This window comes from Boeremia exigua (assembly GCF_020726555.1).
Source record: "Boeremia exigua strain MPI-SDFR-AT-0100 chromosome Unknown C7974scaffold_5, whole genome shotgun sequence".
NCBI classification, from domain to species: domain Eukaryota; kingdom Fungi; phylum Ascomycota; class Dothideomycetes; order Pleosporales; family Didymellaceae; genus Boeremia; species Boeremia exigua.
Genome location: NW_025763522.1, coordinates 1734282 through 1751942, shown reverse-complemented (window position 1 = coordinate 1751942; position 17661 = coordinate 1734282). Strand labels below are relative to the sequence as shown.

The window sequence follows — 17661 nt, the reverse complement described above, 5'->3', positions numbered from 1 at the left end:
TTTCAGACGAAGAAGATGTGGAGACGGTGTTGGTGATATTCACCATGAAGCCTGTGCCCAAGAAGACGACACATTTCCACGTCCAACCTGCATATCTAGTCGCGCCAAGTAGAATGAGCGATCCTGTTGAGATAGAGTGTGCTTGGGTTATGTTCGTGATTAGGAATCGAAAGGAGGTTAGGTGGTGTAATACTAAAGCGCGAATTACTACCTCCCTTCCCGATGTGGTTGCGAGCGTGGAGAGACTCGCGCATAACACGGCAGACAGGGTCTGAAGAACATACGACAACGTATGTGGCGTGATTCTACACCGGTGAGCCGTGATTCACGCAACGAAAGGCGTCGCAAGAGAGGAATCACCGACATCGCAAGACCGCGAATAGGCAACGCGGATATCAACACGAGCCCAACCATGGAATGCAGGTGCTGCAACGAAGCAAGTCATATATAATCGAAGCCTTATTAGATACTACACACACCGATATTGTAACTCCGCATTAGTCGGCCTTGGTCATCCTCCTACAGCCCATTCCGCGCCTCGTAAATGCGGGGGGACCCTCCCTAACGCCGATGATGCAGTGCCGGATACTGTCCGTCCAGCCCGTGGAAACCAAAATGTGACGCCGTGATGCATATCGTAACACCTGCCATTACTCCTCCATCTTGTCATTGTTGTTCTCGACCTGCTTAGGGCCCTTATTGAGGATCATATTGCGGAAGTCGCTGTTGCTCTTCGCCGCTTCTCCGTTCGTTGCGGCAGCAGCCCGGGGCACGGCTGGTCGCGCGCCAAACCCGGTTCTACCTCTTCCTCTTGCGCCGCCGCGCGACGTCGGTCGTTGGACGCGATTGGGCTGCAGGAAGCTGTTCGCAGCCTTCCATTCGCCTTTCTGCTGCCTCAGATCCTTCACCGTGCCAATGCGCAACTTTCTGCCTTCGAAATCGAGTGCCTGCAACGCGATTTCGGCTTTACCTGCCCCTTCAACGCTTGTAAATTCAATGACTGCGCCGCCATGTTGTGGTTCGAGAGTGATCTTTTTGAAGCCATAAGCCTCAACAAGGGGCCTGATGCGCACATCGGGCACAGTGTCGGGGAGATTTAGAATGGCGAGGGAGCGTTCGTTGAAGGGAGCGGCTTTGAAAGCTGCCACAGGCGCTGCAGCGATGGCAGCACCCGGGGGTAGCGTCAGGAGCAGCCTGCGTCAGTGCTTCAGAGGGCGCAGTGGCGGCATTCTCGAGTGTAGATCTGATCTTCGGCTTTGTTTCGTTCTTATCGTTGGCGATCTCGACATGTAGCTCGAGGCCCCAGAACTCCTTCTTGTCCATCTCAGCGACCGCAGCGTCAGCGCTATCTTTTGCGTCAAAGACCACGAAGCAGAAACCCTTGTTGTTACCGTTCTTGAGAGTCGGAAAGTTGATACGGTCAATGGGGCCAAATTGCGCGAAGGTTTCATGGACTTCGTGCTTCTTGATCTTGAAGTTGAGGTGCCACACGTAAACTTCGCGGCCTTCAGCAGTCGCGCCATCCCGCTTTTTCTTGGCTTGCGGATTAGAGATCTTGACGTTGATCTTCAGACCTTCGATATCGACACCATTGAGCTGGGTTGCGGCAACCGCTTGCGCAGCATTGGCAAATTGCACGTAGCAAAACCGCCGATGGGTGTCAAATTTGAGAGACGGAAATCTGAAGCCAATAATCTCTCCAAATGGTTCGAAATGCTTGCGGAGGTATGCCTCGTCCGCGTGCGCTGGATAGTTGGTCACGTATAGTGTTGTGCTTTCCCCACGTTCGATCGAGATATTGTGGCCCTTGAAACCCTTCGCTTCCTTGCTCAAGGCATAGTCAGCCTCTTCTGGGGTCTCAAATTCGACAATAGCTGTCAAGCTGTCCTGTTCCGGCTTTAGCACGAGGTTCCGCACAGTGCCAGCATCTGTGAAAAACTGCCGTATCTGGGTCTGTGTGGTATCCACAGGCAAATTCTTCACAATGAGCGACGTGTGCTCCCGATCACGTTTCGGCCCACTGGCTTGATCAGACGGTGCCTCGCTAGCACGGATTGGTTCTCCGTTGACAGGCACAGCTGCAGGAGACAGGTCTTCAGAGTCGGCTTGCCTGCTCTTCTTCGCGGCAGCATCGTGGTCAGTACTGTTCTCATCTCTCTTTCTCTTTGCAGAACTCTCGATGAAGTAATCTGACTGGGGCTGAGCTGCCGCCGCTGCCACTTCGGCTGCTGCCTTCTCTTTCTCGCGTCTAATGGAAACCACGCGTTCGGCTCGCCTCCTCTCAATCGCTGCGCTTCTCACTTTCAAAACGTTTTCGTGTTGCTCGCAGTGGTTCATGTACATTTCCATGATCGGTTCTGGAAAGTCCATCGTTTGGAGGCGCTCCATGGCGCGTTCCAACACAGCCGTGGCTCGTGTGGGCGTAAGAAGTGGCTGTCCAGCGTTATGTTCGGTCCGCATTGCATGCTGCGACCAGAAGACCATCTCGAAAATGTACCAGCGGTACCAGAAGTCGTATGAATCAGCTTGCCGCTTAACAAGGGTCTCCCAAATGCTCCGGGCTTCGTCGACATTTCCGCGCCCAAGCCAGTACTTCATGTGGATGCGCTCGAGGCGGTACTTGGCATCGCCTGCCCAGTCCCTGCCATGCTTTTTCATCCCAACCTCACGCACAAACTCCAACGCGGAACGAATCCCGACTTCTGCGATATCGGCATCATCATCGGTTGCCTTGGGATCCTCAAATGCTCTCCGTCTTAGGTATCCACACCAGGCGATCTGAACCTTGATAATCTCTTCGATGTCCGAGTGCTCCAGCAGTCCAGTACCAGTGGCAGTGTGTTTCACGCGTTCAATCTCCTCGAAAGCCTTGTTCTCGACTTCGAGTGTCAATATGCGATGAGACCACAGCGATCCAGACCAAGGGCAATGTCGAGTAGCGCGCTCCAGCACGTGCAGCAGATCGACAGATCGATCTTTTTGCCAGATTAGAAACTCTACATGGTCCTCCCATAAGGAGGGGTCGACTGGAAAGCGCAAGGTTGCACGTTCATATAACGCATTCACAAGTGGGAAGCTGTAGACACCCATAGTCCTCTTCTCCCACTTCAGATAGCGGGTGATGGCATGATACTCGGCACTTTGATCGCCCTGTTGTTTGGCCTGAAGGACCTTGAATTCATAATCCTCGCGGTTGGCGCACTGCTGGATAATGTGAGTGTTTTTCTGAGTAACCTGCTCGTTGACCTGTTCGGGGTCACCAAGATTGTAACGTTGGATGAAGGATATGTATCTCGATCGTGTGTGTGACCATGTGGCGTGCGGTAGACCCAGTCGCTCGTTGTATATCGATGCGATCCTGGTCACCTTCTCTTGACTCAGACCAGTACGTTCGAGGTCTTCTTCCAGCACCTGCAGATAGCGATCCCAGACTAGGTTGCTCTCTTGCAGATTGTACTTCACTCTCTCAGCGCCTTGCTGCAGTGCATCCACCAACAGTTGTGGCTGGAAGAGCTCACGGCCGATGAGTCTGTCTTCCTCCGTCCACTCCTCTGGTGGTATCTGCTCCCACGAGCAAGCAACAAGATAACTGACGTACTCGCCGTACGCAGCCCAGAGTTTGGCACTGTAAGGCTCCTCGTGTGTTGCTTGCTTATGGAGTTCAAGAACACCCATGCGCTCCTCTGTAGCCCTCGCGAGAATTTTCTCGTCGTTGAGGCGGTAATGCCATAGAGTTTCGCCCAGTGGATACTTGTCTGACATTACGCGGTATGCGTCGCGCAGGATGTGAATGAGTTCGTAGTCGTGCGGGCTGGCCTCAATGGACTCGAGATGGGTCTGGAAGCCTTGGTGAAGTGTCGTGACTAAAGCAAGATGGCTGTAGTAGTTGAAGGGGTTCTCTGTGAGGTCACGGTCAAGCTGTTCCAGATATTCGATGTGTTGTTGGTCCAAGGATCCTGTCGCAAAATTGCGCGGTCTTGGGGAGTGTTCCGACATAGCGGCGCTGGTTACAGAGTCGCCAGAAAGGTGTTGCCCGAGGTGTTGTAGCCTGTGTTGGCATCAGCGACGGTCACTTGTTGTATTGAGGTTTTCGCGCCAAGCCTCCAAGGTTGCGCGCGAGGTCACGTGACATCAACAACGGCAAACAGCACATGTCTACATCATTGTCACTTCGAAAGTGCGTTCGTCTGAAAGCTTGACAGATCAGAGACGCTTATCAAGATCTCCAATACAATCACCAAGAGAATGGAAAACTAGAATATAACTTACGTAACAGGACGCTGATGACCAAGAGAGTTTTGTCGTGCAGCTTGCTGCTGGTGCTGCATGCTCGCAAGATCTGCCAATGCGTCCATGCCCGGCGTCGACGCCTGCCGGTACATGTGAGCAGGCGGGGTCATGCGCGCATCGTGTGGCGAGCTTAGCGGTTGTGGAGTACTCGTGGCACTGTGGACTGCTCTTGTGCCATTCGCGAGATGTGCATAGCCAGGCGAGGGAATCTTCTGGTGTACGAGGTGGGCTTGTGGCGACGAGGTGATTTGCTGGCTCAGGGCCGAGGGCGTTCTCGAAGGCATCTGCTGGCGGACAGCACGCTTGTTGGGCGAGTGCGCTGCCAGCGTCGACGGCGACGCATGGCTATGCTGCGGAGGCGGCGTCTGTGCGGGCGAGTCTGACGGCGATAATAGCGAGTTGATGTCCATTGCGACGGTGTGCTGTAACCGGGTGTTGCGTCGCCCCAGGTCCCGTCTTGCGATTGCGGAGGGGGTTGAGGGAAACCGATGCGATTGCTGCTGTTGCTCTTTGCAGCTCTAGCAGCTCTTGAAACACGCGCCTATGCTGACTCCAGGCTGACAGTCGATTAATTACCTGCGCAACTGCTGCAGGGACTATGGGCCGGCGAGATCCTAGTAACGGGCGGCATGGAACGGCGATGATGCGCGGCCACAGCGAAGGGCTCGAGGTCGCGGCCAAAGGGTCAAGGAGCGTGTGACGGCTCGCAGTCGATTGCGTCGGCGTCGCGGATGGCCAGAGGAGGGTCTAAAGATACACCCACGGTCTAGAAGAAAGTTCAACAGCAGAAGCTTGGGCGCGCGGAGAGCTAATGACGGCAGAGTACGCCAGCCGAATCAGAGGGCTGCGGGCGGCGGGAGATGTGACAGCCGAAAGGGCGAGGGCGCGAGGGCTGCGAGGCGCACGAGGATGCGGGCGAAGAGAGCACAACACCAAACGTGAATCAATCAGAGCGCGCGGCGGACACGGTCCAGCGATTCCTGGACGCGGCGAGATGACCGTTGCCTCACTTTGTGATCAAGATCTGCAATACGAGCAACACGATCACGTGACCATCGTCGCGCCGGGGAGGTCGCGCTGCGGCAAGTGCCGCTGAATTTCTCGGAGGGCGTGCAGGCAGGCCGGACGTCGCTCGCTGCCATCCACGCTGCGCAATTGGGGTCGAGCATCACAATGAGCGCACGCACACCCGCACGGCGGCTTGGGCAGTCTGGTTAGTACCTGCGTGTCCCCCAGCGGCCCTGCGTGATGCCCGCACACACTGCGCATCGGCTCGCCCGCAGTCCGCGTGCAGCAGCTGACAGCGAACAGCCCTCGCCTTCCGCCCTCGGTCGACGCAATGGACGGCGCTCCCCACAATTGCACAGCGCAATGCCTCGACGAAGCCCAAGGCCGACGCTGACCTGTCGAATCCGCTGCTGGAGCAGTACCTGCAGCAGCAGGAGGAGTCCGCGCGCGAAGCCAGCCAGGAGGCAGCCCAGCCCGCGCCGGAGGAGAAGCCGCAGCAGAACATGTCCAGCAGCCTCCGCGACGGCGGCTCATTCAGCCGCCCATCGCCCCTCTTCGATCCCAGCCGGCTGATCCCCGGCTACCGCTCCAATGCGCCTGCGGCAGAGAAGGAAGCCCTGCAGGCCGAGGCCGAGCAAAGGAGGCTGGTCGTGGAGCAGGAGCAAGAAAAGCGATTGCTCAGCATGCACCTCGACCCCGACCCCGCTGCACGCCGCAGACTCGAGCGCAAGCTGGTCATCAAGGGCGTCCGCAAGTTCGGCCGCATGACGAAAGCTGCCAAGATTGCCCGCACTGAGCGCTCGTCCCTGTACAAGTCGCACCTCCTGCCGACCTCGGTCAAGAAGATCCAGAAGATCTTGAGGCAGATCCAGGGCAAGACCATCTCAGACGCACTCGTGCAACTGCGCTTCTCGCCAAAGAAGGTCGCAAGAGACATCATGAAGGGTCTAATCATTGCCCAGGACGAAGCCATCGCCGGTCGCGGTATGGGTCTGGGCGACAAGCATGCTTTGAAGAAGTGGACCGAGCAGAGGAACGAGGTGGCCTCAACATTAGCAGAGCTGGATGAGAAGATACCCAAGACAAAGGGCGCCAGCACGGTGATTGAGCTCAAGGGCGGAAAGAAGAAGCTGGTCAAGGACCCCACAGAGATCTACATCGATCAGGCATGGTGTGGAAGGGGCGAGAGCTGGCAAACCCCTTCGTTCAGAGCGAGAGGAGCGGTGAACATGCTGACACACAGGACGACCAGTACGTGCCCTCCGCTATGGTTCTCAAATCTTTACTGACAACTCCAGCTTTCACGTTCCTACTCAAGGAAGAGAAGACACGGATGCGTATCTCGGACGAGATCAAGAAGAAGCGTGACAACCGCAAGCTCTGGGTCGCTCTGCCCGATCGGCCAATTACAGCGCAACGACAATACTGCCTGTGGTAGACGTATGAGTTTAGTGTACAACATAGGGATCCGTGTGTGAATAAGCATAGAACAGCATGAGTTTACGAGCTTGTAACATCAACATTTGGACCATCACAGCGAGCTCATCACCGGCGGTTTAGTGCTCCTGGGAGTGAGACGCAACTAATGGCTGACACAGATCTCGATCATATAAGATCACGTGGCCTCCTGCCACATCTGGGCACGACCATACCCGTACAACATTCCTTCTGAGCCTCACGCGCGCCAATTGTTCAGTTATCGCTATTAGCCTTGTTAGCAGTTTTCTCCCCTCCCGCCTTTGTCCCTCCCTCATTCTGTCTCGCATCAGCAAATCCTACATCTCTTCACCACATTTTCTCTGTGACTACAGCCTCACTTGCAGCTGGCTTGGACTTACTCGCCCATGCCTCGCTTCTCTCACCTCTCACCTTTACCCCTCGTCCTGTCTCGCCTAATCAAATCCCTTGCCTCTCTACCACAGCCTCGCCTGGCTTTTTCTCCTTCACTGCTGCGTCTGCCCTTGGTATACGCCCTGACTCCTCGGTATAGCTCCGCCCGTTCGAGGCGCACGTGCTCTCTGCGATTGCTCCCAGGGTCGACGAAACTTGAAGTATTTGCCACACTGAGCCCCAGTAACGACGACTCGCTACTCTGGTTCAAACTCAGTCGACACTTCTCTCACCTCCCCTGTCCGTGCTAGCTGTCACGGTCTAGCGGCTGGCGTTTCCTTTACTGCATCAAATACACCCATTTGCACAGCCGCGAACCTTCATCACATTCGTTGGCGACGTATGCAGTAGCATCAGCGCCTGTATGGCTCGTCATTGTCATCGCAAACGCTGACAAAAGCGGTGGCGTGTTGCGAGGTTGATCACTCATCTCATTGACATCCCACTGCCTCGAGGCCATTTGAATACAAGTCGCTCACGCAATCTCAGCACACCCACTCGCTCTGTCCAGCAACGTTACAGCTGGAAGGAAGCCTTTCATTCGATATATCGTACTACACCCCGCGTCTTGGTCCTCGCAAGCCGTGCAACGCGCCTTCAGTCAAGCAGTCAACAGAAGGACCCATATCAACACCACGCGGAGAATATCGTCAATCGTAGCAGACCATGGAGCTCCATTACCGCTATCGTACAGCTTGTGAGAGCTTTTGCAGCACGTCCGAACACGCCTGGCGCTATGTTGTTCAATGGCCGTGGTGCGTACCTACCTCTTCCGCTCCTGCCGTTTAGACCAAGCGAATCCCACAAATGCTCGATAAACCTCACTTTTCTCCCCTCCTACCTTCATCCCTCGTCCTCTCTCGCATCAGCGAATCTTCTCTCTCTGTCACAGTTCTTTCGCGGCTACAGTCTCATCTGGCTTCGTCTCACTCACCACAGCCTCACCTTTCTCATCCCACACCTTTACCCCTCGTCCTGTCTCGCACCAGCGGATCTTCCCTCTCTGTCACAGTTCTTTCGCGGCTGCAGTCTCATCTGGCTTCGTCTCACTCACCACGGCCTCGCCTTTCTCACCTCATACCTTCACCCCTCGTCTGGTCACATCGGCAACTTTCCCACCTCACCACCGCGATTCTCCTACAGCTACGACCTCATCTGGCCTTGCATCCCTCGCTGCTGCTGCATCCGCCCTCAGTATACGTCCTGACCTCCCGGCACAGCTCCCAGTCTCATGGCTCGTCCAATTCCCGATGACGAAAACGATGACTTAGTTACGCATGCCTCGAGACCATCAATTAAGCTGGCTTTCGATCGACCTGGGCCTTTCATATTGACAGAACACACGTCGAGACGCTCTACTTTGAGGGTACGACTTACCCTTCTTACACTGGCCGCCATTCTTCGACCATTTCATTACGCTAATTATTTGGCTAGAGCCGAGCCCAGCGCCTGAAGATCCCAGCATCAATCACCGGGATTGTTGACACGCAGGTACGTGATTCCAAACCCACATTCACTGCCACTTGGCTGACGATCCGGTCACCAGGACATCCAGAGACACGCCCAGCCACTCGCTGTCATTGAGAACCCAACTAATGGCTTCAAGATAGTACGTTGCGTGTTTACCTCATCATCTGAATGGTTTGCTAACATGGGCAGCCTCGTCGGCATGGTGGACGCACACCAGGCCGTTCATCTACTCTTGTGAATCTTCTGGAACCGATGTCACCGACAAAGACGGTTCGTAACCACCTCGCTCAAGGGTACAATGAGACTGCTGACAATCTATAGACACCAGTGGATCGACCTGCAAGTGACGCTTCAGGCAGCGTTGACGCACCTATCTCACTTGTGCAGGACACCCCGCTGTTCTCGACAGATAGCGCCGTCGCAGGCATACTCACCGCGCCTCTTCCCACACCTCAAGCTGTAAGTGGACAGACACCCATCCCATTTCGTATTGTCACCAGAGCTAACACGACGAAGGATCGAGCTCCGCCTCTAAAGAAGAATGTCGATACGTCTGGCGCGTCCTCGCGTCTATTGGTAAGTTGGAATGCCTACTTTGGAGTATGACTCTGGTTAAGCAAGACATCCTAGGTTCTCCCGCCCAAGTCCGCCTTTCTGAAGACCGCACCGTCAAGTATCTCACCCACGGTACTTCGGCCAGTCAATGTATGTCGTGCCTCGTTACCATGGTCGCTCGTTGCTAACGTGTCATAGTCTAGTATGCCTCCGTACATCCCCACTCCCATGGCCGTCAGCCTCAGCAACGAGCTGCTCGAAGCATCCCAAGCCGAGCCGCTTGAAACGTCCCAAGCCGAGCCGGGCCTCCCATCGTTTGAATCCCTCATATCACCAACAGCCAGCCTTGCGGATATGTTAAACGACATACGCACATTCGATCCCCACCTCTCACTCGAGGATGAGCAGATGTCATTACTCTATAAACACAACCGCAATACAGATTGGTCACCGCACACTATCCCCAAGGTTGAACTGGACAGAGAGTGGTGGGCATCGACTCACCCGTTCATGGATTACTTATGGAATGAGACTGTCAAGGAAGTTGGCCAGGTGTTGACTGAGATTGGGCCGAGCAACATGCCAGCCGGCTACTCGTCTAATATCAAACATCTGGTGAAGCCGATAGGAGATACACATCAACCACTCATAATCTTGTCATCGTACCCAACCATGACCACAGCCCAGCCAGAATACGGGACCGTGGACGATATGAGCAATCGATCTATGCGTCTTCTCTACGGTAAACTGGGACTGGAGCGTCCAGGTTCCAAGCACGGAGTCCTCCATCTGGACGAGACCCCTCACCGTGTTGATAAACCTGTCGCCGAGAAAGCCAACGGAAGACACTTTTACAAGGGTGTCACTGGCGACAAACTTCCGATGAGGCTGCGTCATATATGGGAACAGTTTCACTTTGGCTTGTTGGACGCTTCCAAAGCAACAGTTGGTCTCTTATTAGGTGCCAGTTGCCTCCGCCGACTGCTCAGGTATTTCGAAAGTCGGAGCATTGAAGTTCAATTCTTCTACGAGACATGCGCTACAAAGCGAACCCATGTTTCTTCCGACAGCCACCCAATCGCCATTAAAGAGTTCATCTTTGGTTCGGCTCCCCGGCAGCTGAGACGTGTTTGGTATTGCTCTTATCACCCAGAATCATACACCCGAAGCACCTCACATGACATGAAACGACTGTCCGAATAGTACACCAGCATCCTTCGCGAACGACTAATCGACATCGCATTCATTATGGCGTTCAGTGCGTCCTCCCCTCTCTCACTTTTGAGGGAAAACGGCGGGCAAGCAATCTTGAAGCAGACCAGCTTCTACGCTAAACTTGTAGCCATCATAATAGCTAAAGCTAGATTTTGAGTAAGCGTTTCCTGTATTGTAGACGAAAACACTCTTCAAGAGCTTTTTATATCGATTCCTAACATTGTTGTTACAGACTTGGCTTACATCCTTGGTCTTCGGCAGTTGAGACGCGTGTGGTTTTGCGTTGTCCACCCAGAGCATTACCACAGGTGCACGACGTATGATGTTACAGACGGTGGTGCATTGTACCTCAGAGCCTTCCGAGAACGACTTATCGACATCGCGTTCGTTATGGCATTTGGTGCGCCCTCTCCTCGACCGGCGTACTTGTCAACAAAGCTGTATTTCACAGACCCTGGCTCTGGCACAATCATACTCAACAGGGTTCTCGAGACTATCAGCTCTCCTAACATGCAGATGCTCCAATATCTGTTTGCTAAGCCAGACATGACGATAACAAGTAATCTGAAGAGTCATCTGGAACGATCACGGTCATCAAAGCTCCGAGACCGCGCAGCAGAGATATTCGGGCTGGCAGCGGGAGCATCGCTACCATTCGACTCTGGCGAATCATACTGGTCATCTGTATCAGTACAGTCAGCACTTGGACCATATGCCGCATCGTTCCTGGCTGTTTGGCGGCAGAGAAAAGGGGCTCACGAGGAATCAAGAACTACTCAAGGAGCGCGACAGAGGTCAAAAATCGCGAACATGAACCCAGATGAGCTGGCTGCACATCGTCTCAAGATGAATTTGGCGAATGAAGCCAGCAAAGCCAAGCGAACCCCTGAGCAGAAGGAGAAGATGAGACAGGAACAGAATCTGCAAAGAAGGCTGAAACGGGCACAGAGAACCCAGGAAGAAATCGAGCGCGACAACTACATGCAGCGGAAGAAGTATGGCGACGCGCACCCGCAGAAACGCGCACGCAAGGACGATTAATGCAACCCAGTTTGGGGTTCACGCACCGTGGTGTTGTTGGTAACAAGCACGCACTCGCAGAAACGCGTACGCATGGACGATCATCTCAGACCGGCTTGAGATTCGCGCGTCATGGTGTTGTTGTTGACATAGTTTTCCTTGCAAGTTTCCCTGTAGCGAGATGTACTGTTGTTGTTGTTGTTGTAGACGGGGGTGCGCCGCCGTAGGACATCTCGTATCAGCAATTGTCCCAATGAAGAAAGAGCAGTTGAACTGATACCTGCGCGCGGCCAGTGACTCGCAAGTGATGTATATTGGCTACCAAAAGACGAGAATGGTGTACTTGTAAGACGCCGTTCTATGTACCCGATAAAATGGGTTGAGTTGGGGTACCCGGGTACGTAAGTGGACCGCGTACGGTCCCAAGAACGTTTCTTTGTCGCCAACTACACCTTACTCCTGTTTACCATTCGAACTACTGCTGCGTGTGTCTTTGCGTGTAGCAACACGGCGAAGTTGGTGATTACTGAACTCGTTGACGACAACCTGACTGACCACGCGTTCAGCACGTCCCTTTGCTATCTGTCATGTCTGGTGTAGAGTCTCAGTATGGCGGTGTGTGGTAGTGTGGCAGTGTGGTGACGGTGTGTATGTAGCACAGCACATCATCCGGATCCGGGTACATACATCACAGTTGCCGATTCTGAAGCGTCTTACTTCACTCCACTCCTCAGCGCAGGCCAGCACATCCCTCACAGCATCTGCAAACCTTACATCACCATTCACATACTCATATCATCTCACCTCCCTCCACTCGCTACTCACCACCCCACACCACCCACTACTCACTACTCACTACCTTACACTACGCACAAGCACAAGCACAAGAAACAGCCACGCGCAAAAAGAGCCCTAGACTCTCGCGATATATGCATTCATCTACATACACTAACAGCCGGGTATGTACGTCCCCTCGCGACCCGCGCGCGCGCTCTGCGCAAAACGCCGTAGCCGCGCCAAAAAGAACCGCCTACGAGAGCCACAAAGACGGCGGCGGCGGTGTCCAACGGGGCAGATGTCCAACGGGGCAGATGTACAAGCGAGTGCGATGCGAAGCGGCGTGGCACGGTGCCATGGCATGGCGTGGCACGGCACGCTATGCTATGATGTGTGTGGTGTGTGGTGTGTGAGGAGAGTGAGAGTAGGGAGGACTAGAACATTACGAGTAAGTTCGACGCGGCCTCCACGCCGGGGGCCTGGGTATGGTGGCCTGACAAAGGAAACGGGCATGCGGGACAACAGACAAGGAAAGAGATGGAGAGGGAGGTAGGTGGGTGTCTGCGGAGGGTGGGTGTGCGGCACGCGTGTGAACGACGCGTCCGCGCTTTGTGGCGGCGCGTAGCGTCTGGCTCGGAGATTTGCCTTGCAACGGCTGAACTCTATGGCCCTGGTGTGCCTTTTCTCGGAAACGGGGTCCGAGAGCGTCTTGTTGGCGAGTGGAGCGGAGATTGATCCGGGTCTCGGGTGCTGAGCACGAGCCGCGTGGTCTCAGCTTGGTCAGCGCTGATGAAGACCGTGTCTGCGGGCGAGTCTGATTTGTGGAGCATCGAACTCGAGGAGACGCTGCACGTCGATCATAACACATCCCAGATATTGCGCACAATAGGGCTGCTTCCGAGTTGTGCTGGGCTTCGAGGATCGACTGTAAGTTTCTCGGGCGTCCAATTTCTCGGCGGTTCGCTCCAAGTATGGCCGTTGTGCGCGTCCGTGATGGTCTCCTCTGATGAGGCTGGGCTGGTGCCTTCGGTCGGCGAGGTCGGCGAATTGAGGTCGACGTGGAAAGGATTCCTTGTGAATTCTTCAGCACGCGGCGACATTAAAGCATCTAGATCGTCCATGGCCTGCTGGGGCCGCTCTTGTCTGTTCGCCAACTTGGATTCCATCTCGGACTGAAGCTTTGACAATTGTCTCTGGTCCTTCATGTTGGGCGACGAGAACCGCGTGCGGATCGCCTTTGCAGGAGTCGCTAGAAACTCCTTTGTTCGTGGTGTCTCCGGCCTCGACGGCGGCGATACCTGCTCGGTCGCTTCTGTCGGAGTTGAAGCAACGACATTAGTCGCCGGGGCCGTGTTCAGGCTGTCGATGCGAGGCTCGAGGTTGAGCTTCCGCTTAGGGGGCGCTTTTAGCGCTGATGGCTGTTCCAACGTCGATGTTGACGGTGTACGTGCGTGCCCATCAAGCGATGCGAAGCCGTTGAACGTCTGATGCGCAGGAGGAAGGATGGCCTGGAACGCTGGGCGTCTGTCATCTCCGGTGTTCGACGAGCCAGACAGGTTATCAAACGGATTGCCAGATGAGAAGTCCCTCCTTGTAGGTGATGTGAGTCCGAACGGGTCATGGTCAGCCATCATGGGCCTGAGCGGCGCCATGTGAAATTCTGCAGCGCGAGGTGACTTCAGTTCCGACTCGAGTACACTGCTGGGACCAAAAGCATCCGTGGGGAATGATCCAAACGTTGGGGAGACAAAACCGGGAGATCGATCCTCTTCGGGCGTGAAGTTGCTGTGGAGAAAGGTCTCAGACTGCACCGGCTGGCTTGATTGTTCAGCGGCACGAAACGGTAGCAGATTGCGAGGCTTCTCGCTGCGATCGCTCTTTGCCTTGGGGAATGTCATGCGCGGAGGAGGGAACATTGGCGATTTGGGCGGACCACCCAGCTGGAACATTGGCGACTTAGGCGGAGCACCGAGTTGGAACATTGGCGATTTGGGCGGGGCACCAAGCTGGAACGAACTCTGAGGCCCTGGCGGCGCCAGCGAGGACTCTGGCTCATCGTACTCTGAAGGCCATGGCAGATCGAACGACGTCTTGACAGGAGACCGGATCTGGTAATCGTCGTCGTCGTCGTCGTCCTGGCCTTGTCGCAGGCTCAACGAAGGAACATTGAACGTTAACGCAGCTGGCGATTTGAGAGGTGCCATTCCCATCGGCTGCATTGGCGCCAGATGGGTATTCCTAGTCTCAATCGTCCTCTCGACGGGCGCGTCCGAGTATGACCGCAATGAAAGTTGGCGCGAGAAATTCGGCACCGAGGGTGTTTTCAAGGCCGGCTCCGGTGGTGGCGGCACGACTTCAGGCATGGCGGGGATCTCCGTGACGTCGTTGACCTTGACTTCCACGACCGGTACAACGTGACCCTTAGGATCAACGTAAGGCGTGGTAGTCGGAGTAGTTTCGGAAAGATCAAAGCTCGATTGACTCGAGTCCCAAGAGTTGCGGAATCGCGCAGCGAACGCACCGCTGGGAGCAGACAACGGCCCTGGAGAGATGGCCATCATGTTGCCGGTACTGGCTCGCTGCATGCTGATATCAGTATCCGGAGGCAAGGGCGCGGTCTGAGGCGTGCGTGATCCAGATGTATCTTCTCGCTCTGGGTTCGGGCAGGAAAACCTGTTGTTTGCAGTAGACGAGGAAGGAAAGCCAATTCTTCTCCCGAAGCCCTGGCCCTGCGTGCGACTGTTTTGCGTTTGCCTAAGCAGCCCGTTGCGGAACTCCTGAAGCTGCATGATGAGGTTCATGTTAGGCCCAATCCACTTGCTCCGCTTTTTCGCCTTATCGTATGCTTCTTGCACGCTGACCTCGGGCTCTTTGTACAGTCCGTAGGCCACCACCAAACTAGCAGAACGACTGACACCGCACTGACAATGAACAAGAACGCGCTTGCCCTGTTTGACCCGGTCGTCCATAATCTTGACCAGCTTGTACAGATCCGGGACGATATCAGTGTTGTGTTCCCAGGGCATGTGGATGTATTCTGGCGTGCGGAGTTTCTGACCATTGACGATGATTTCGCCGGGCTGCATCGTTTGCAGAACCGGCGGCGTAGCCTTGGGTGTGGTGGGCGAGTCATTGCCAAAGCCAAACGTAGACTTGGGCTGTTGTGATAGCGCAGCGAAATCGACATCTTCTGCGGCCGGGCCGTCCACTCTCCTTGCGTTCAGATCCTTTTGTGACTCCGAATTCTGTGATGTGAAAGGGTTCTGGACTTCGCTAGCGACATTGATAATAACATCAAAGGAAGTGGCTTGCTCGGCGGTCGGTTCGAAGTAGAGAAAGACTCCAGCAGGGTATATACAGATGGGTCCGTTGGGATATGCGGCCGGCTTCTCTTCTTTTGACTGAGGGATGTCAAAGTTGGGCTCCTCCTCCTCTTCTTCCATTTCAAACGGCACTTCCGACAGCCCGCTGGTCTTCGTTACGATCGGACGCAGGGCAGGGAACTTCATTCCACCGGTCGGGGCGACGCTCGGGGAACATAATGGCAGCGACGGTGATGACTGGAAGTGGCGTAGCGTGGGCCTGCCGAGGGACGGCGTGGAGGGGATTACGAGTCTCGTAGGCTTGTTGTCGTTGATACCTGGGGTTGCTATTGTCAAACTCAGATTCGACGGGCGTCGCCGCGGTGGAGTTGGCGGCTTGATGAAGAGGGGCGACGGGGGTGCAGAGCTGTTCTTTTCGGTGTTGGCCTGGGCAGCAGGGGCAGCGGGGGCCGGGGCGCGGAGGTTGGTGAGTGAGGTGGTGGTGTTGATGCCAAGGTTCTTCAGATTCCGTGCCTTCTTGGCCGGCGTCGACGGGCGGGCCAGCTCGAAGAAGTTATTCCCGGTCGACAGGCCGTCAGACGTCTCGGGTCTCCGTGCCCTGAAGTCGGCGGCGAAGGAGTGATTGGCGATCTTGGGCAGGGGCGACTCGGGCGAGGGCCCCGGCGACGGGTCGGTCACGGACGACGAGTCCATGGTGGAGATGGTGGTGGTGGGCGAGTTGTCCGAGGAGGCGGTCGAGTTGGAGTCGCGCGAGTCGTGGTGGTTGTGGAAGGACGAGAAGGGAGCGCCGTGTGTTGTATTCCCGGATGCAGTGCGTTGTGCTACATTATTGCCATGTGCGGTGCTGGACTCGCGGTCTGAGGTGTGTGGCTCTCCTCCGAAGACGGCGCCGAACGAGGGCATGGGCATGTAGGACCGTGATGTCGTGGTCGGCATGCTGGGGAGCGGCGGGGAGGGGGGAGGGGGCGCGCACGTGGTGCTGGGCCAGCGGCGGTGGTGCGCGAATGTGGATAGAAAGGGAGACGGGAAGGAGAGACTGAGAGTGGGAGGGGATCTGGGGCGTGTCAGCGAGGAGCAGCGTTGGGGCGGCAGCGGCAGCGGACGAGGCAGAGGCAGAGGCAGAGGCAGAGGCAGTGGCAGCGCCAGCGCCAGCGCCAGCGCCAGACGAGGCGGTCGAGGCAGACATGGCCGTGACGCAGACAGACAGCATGCAGACAAGCAGCCACGAAAGGCCGGCGGGTGAGTGCAGCGCGGCCACAAAGGCGACAGGCTGCGGACAGAGGAGAGACACGGGGGCAGCTACGCACCAGAGACTCGCAGCGGCAGCAGGGCGAGTGCGCGAGGAAGCCGGCTCCTCGAAGCGCTGGGTGCGGCGCGGACGCAGTGGAGCGGCAGCGGTGCGGCGGCACAGGTAGCGGTGCGGTGCAGTGCAGTGCAGTGCAGTGCAGCGATCAGCGTCGGCGGTGCAGGTAGCGTGCAGGCGTGCAGCAGGTGCAGCAGGTGAGGCCGTGCAGGCGGGCGGGCTCGCTGGCGGGCTCGCGGCGTGTTTCCAGCTGGTCGCGGCGGCGGTCACGGCGAGGCGGTCGAGGTCACGGTCGCATGCGTCGCGGCGCTGGGCAGGCTCTTCGCAGGCGGGCGGTGCACTGGCGGCCGGGCTGTCAGGAGGGCGCTGGTCGTCGAGGGCCTCTGCCGCCGGGGGGCATGAGGGGAGGGCGGGCGGGCGTGTGGGCGTGTGGGCGGCGTGAGGATGGAGGCGGTGGTGGTGCTGGAGCGGGTGCCGTGCGTGCGTGCTGTGAATGGCGGATCGAGGCTAAGCGCCCATCTATTAAAAGATCGGCCCCGTCGACGCCCTGCATCGCCCAGCCACTCACGGCGCCGGCCTGCGACCGCCCTGCGCCCGCACCAGCAGCAGAAGCGCTGCGAGCCCGCCACGCCGCGCGCTGCCCGTCCGTCGCCGTCTGCAGCGCTGCAGAGCCCGCTGCAGAGCCAGCCAGGCCGTCGTCGTCGTCGCCGCTGGGCCCGCCGCCAGCCACGCCCGCCAATCACGCCCCTGACGCCGCCTGCGAACCGCCGCAGCGCGCTCCACCCGCCGCCCACACGCCCGCACGGCCAG

At 56.5% G+C, this 17661-nt stretch overlaps 4 protein-coding genes across 4 annotated transcripts; 2 read left to right on the top strand and 2 right to left on the bottom strand.

Annotated features, from left to right (window-relative positions):
- Positions 1-650: 650 nt before the first annotated feature.
- On the bottom strand, positions 651-4700 carry C7974DRAFT_309683 (uncharacterized protein; the record flags this gene model as incomplete). The annotated part of the gene is given in 3 exon segments (XM_046138232.1): positions 651-1132; positions 1149-4048; positions 4270-4700. The coding sequence occupies 3 exon segments, from the start codon at positions 4698-4700 to the stop codon at positions 651-653; spliced, it is 3813 nt and encodes a 1270-aa protein (XP_045998274.1).
- Positions 4701-5411: 711 nt separating this feature from the next.
- C7974DRAFT_173111 (ribosomal protein L22/L17) lies at positions 5412-6939 on the top strand. Its single transcript, XM_046136191.1, has 2 exons — positions 5412-6549; positions 6597-6939. The coding sequence occupies exons 1-2, from the start codon at positions 5802-5804 to the stop codon at positions 6734-6736; spliced, it is 888 nt and encodes a 295-aa protein (XP_045998273.1). The 5' UTR covers positions 5412-5801; the 3' UTR covers positions 6737-6939.
- Positions 6940-8419: 1480 nt separating this feature from the next.
- C7974DRAFT_412489 (uncharacterized protein) lies at positions 8420-11469 on the top strand (the record flags this gene model as incomplete). Its single annotated transcript, XM_046143650.1, has 9 exons — positions 8420-8554; positions 8623-8679; positions 8735-8797; positions 8848-8928; positions 8980-9117; positions 9175-9234; positions 9289-9363; positions 9412-10174; positions 10661-11469. The coding sequence occupies 9 exons, from the start codon at positions 8420-8422 to the stop codon at positions 11467-11469; spliced, it is 2181 nt and encodes a 726-aa protein (XP_045998272.1).
- A 1461-nt stretch (positions 11470-12930) lies between these two features.
- Positions 12931-16868, bottom strand: C7974DRAFT_173097 (uncharacterized protein). Its single transcript, XM_046136190.1, has 2 exons — positions 16856-16868; positions 12931-16602 (listed from the first exon to the last, which is right to left on the bottom strand). Exon 2 carries the CDS (start codon positions 16482-16484, stop codon positions 13083-13085), a length of 3402 nt encoding a protein of 1133 aa, XP_045998271.1. The 5' UTR covers positions 16485-16602; positions 16856-16868; the 3' UTR covers positions 12931-13082.
- Between the last annotated feature and the right edge of the window lie 793 nt (positions 16869-17661).

Excerpts from the sequence above, each read along its gene's own strand:
- C7974DRAFT_173111 (XM_046136191.1), top strand. The coding sequence starts at position 5,802 with ATGTCCAGCAGCCTCCGCGACGGCGGCTCATTCAGCCGCCCATCGCCC. Across the intron at positions 6,550-6,596 it reads GCTGACACACAGGACGACCA|CTTTCACGTTCCTACTCAAG; the intron begins GTACGTGCCCTC and ends TGACAACTCCAG.
- C7974DRAFT_173097 (XM_046136190.1), bottom strand. The coding sequence starts at position 16,484 with ATGCCGACCACGACATCACGGTCCTACATGCCCATGCCCTCGTTCGGC.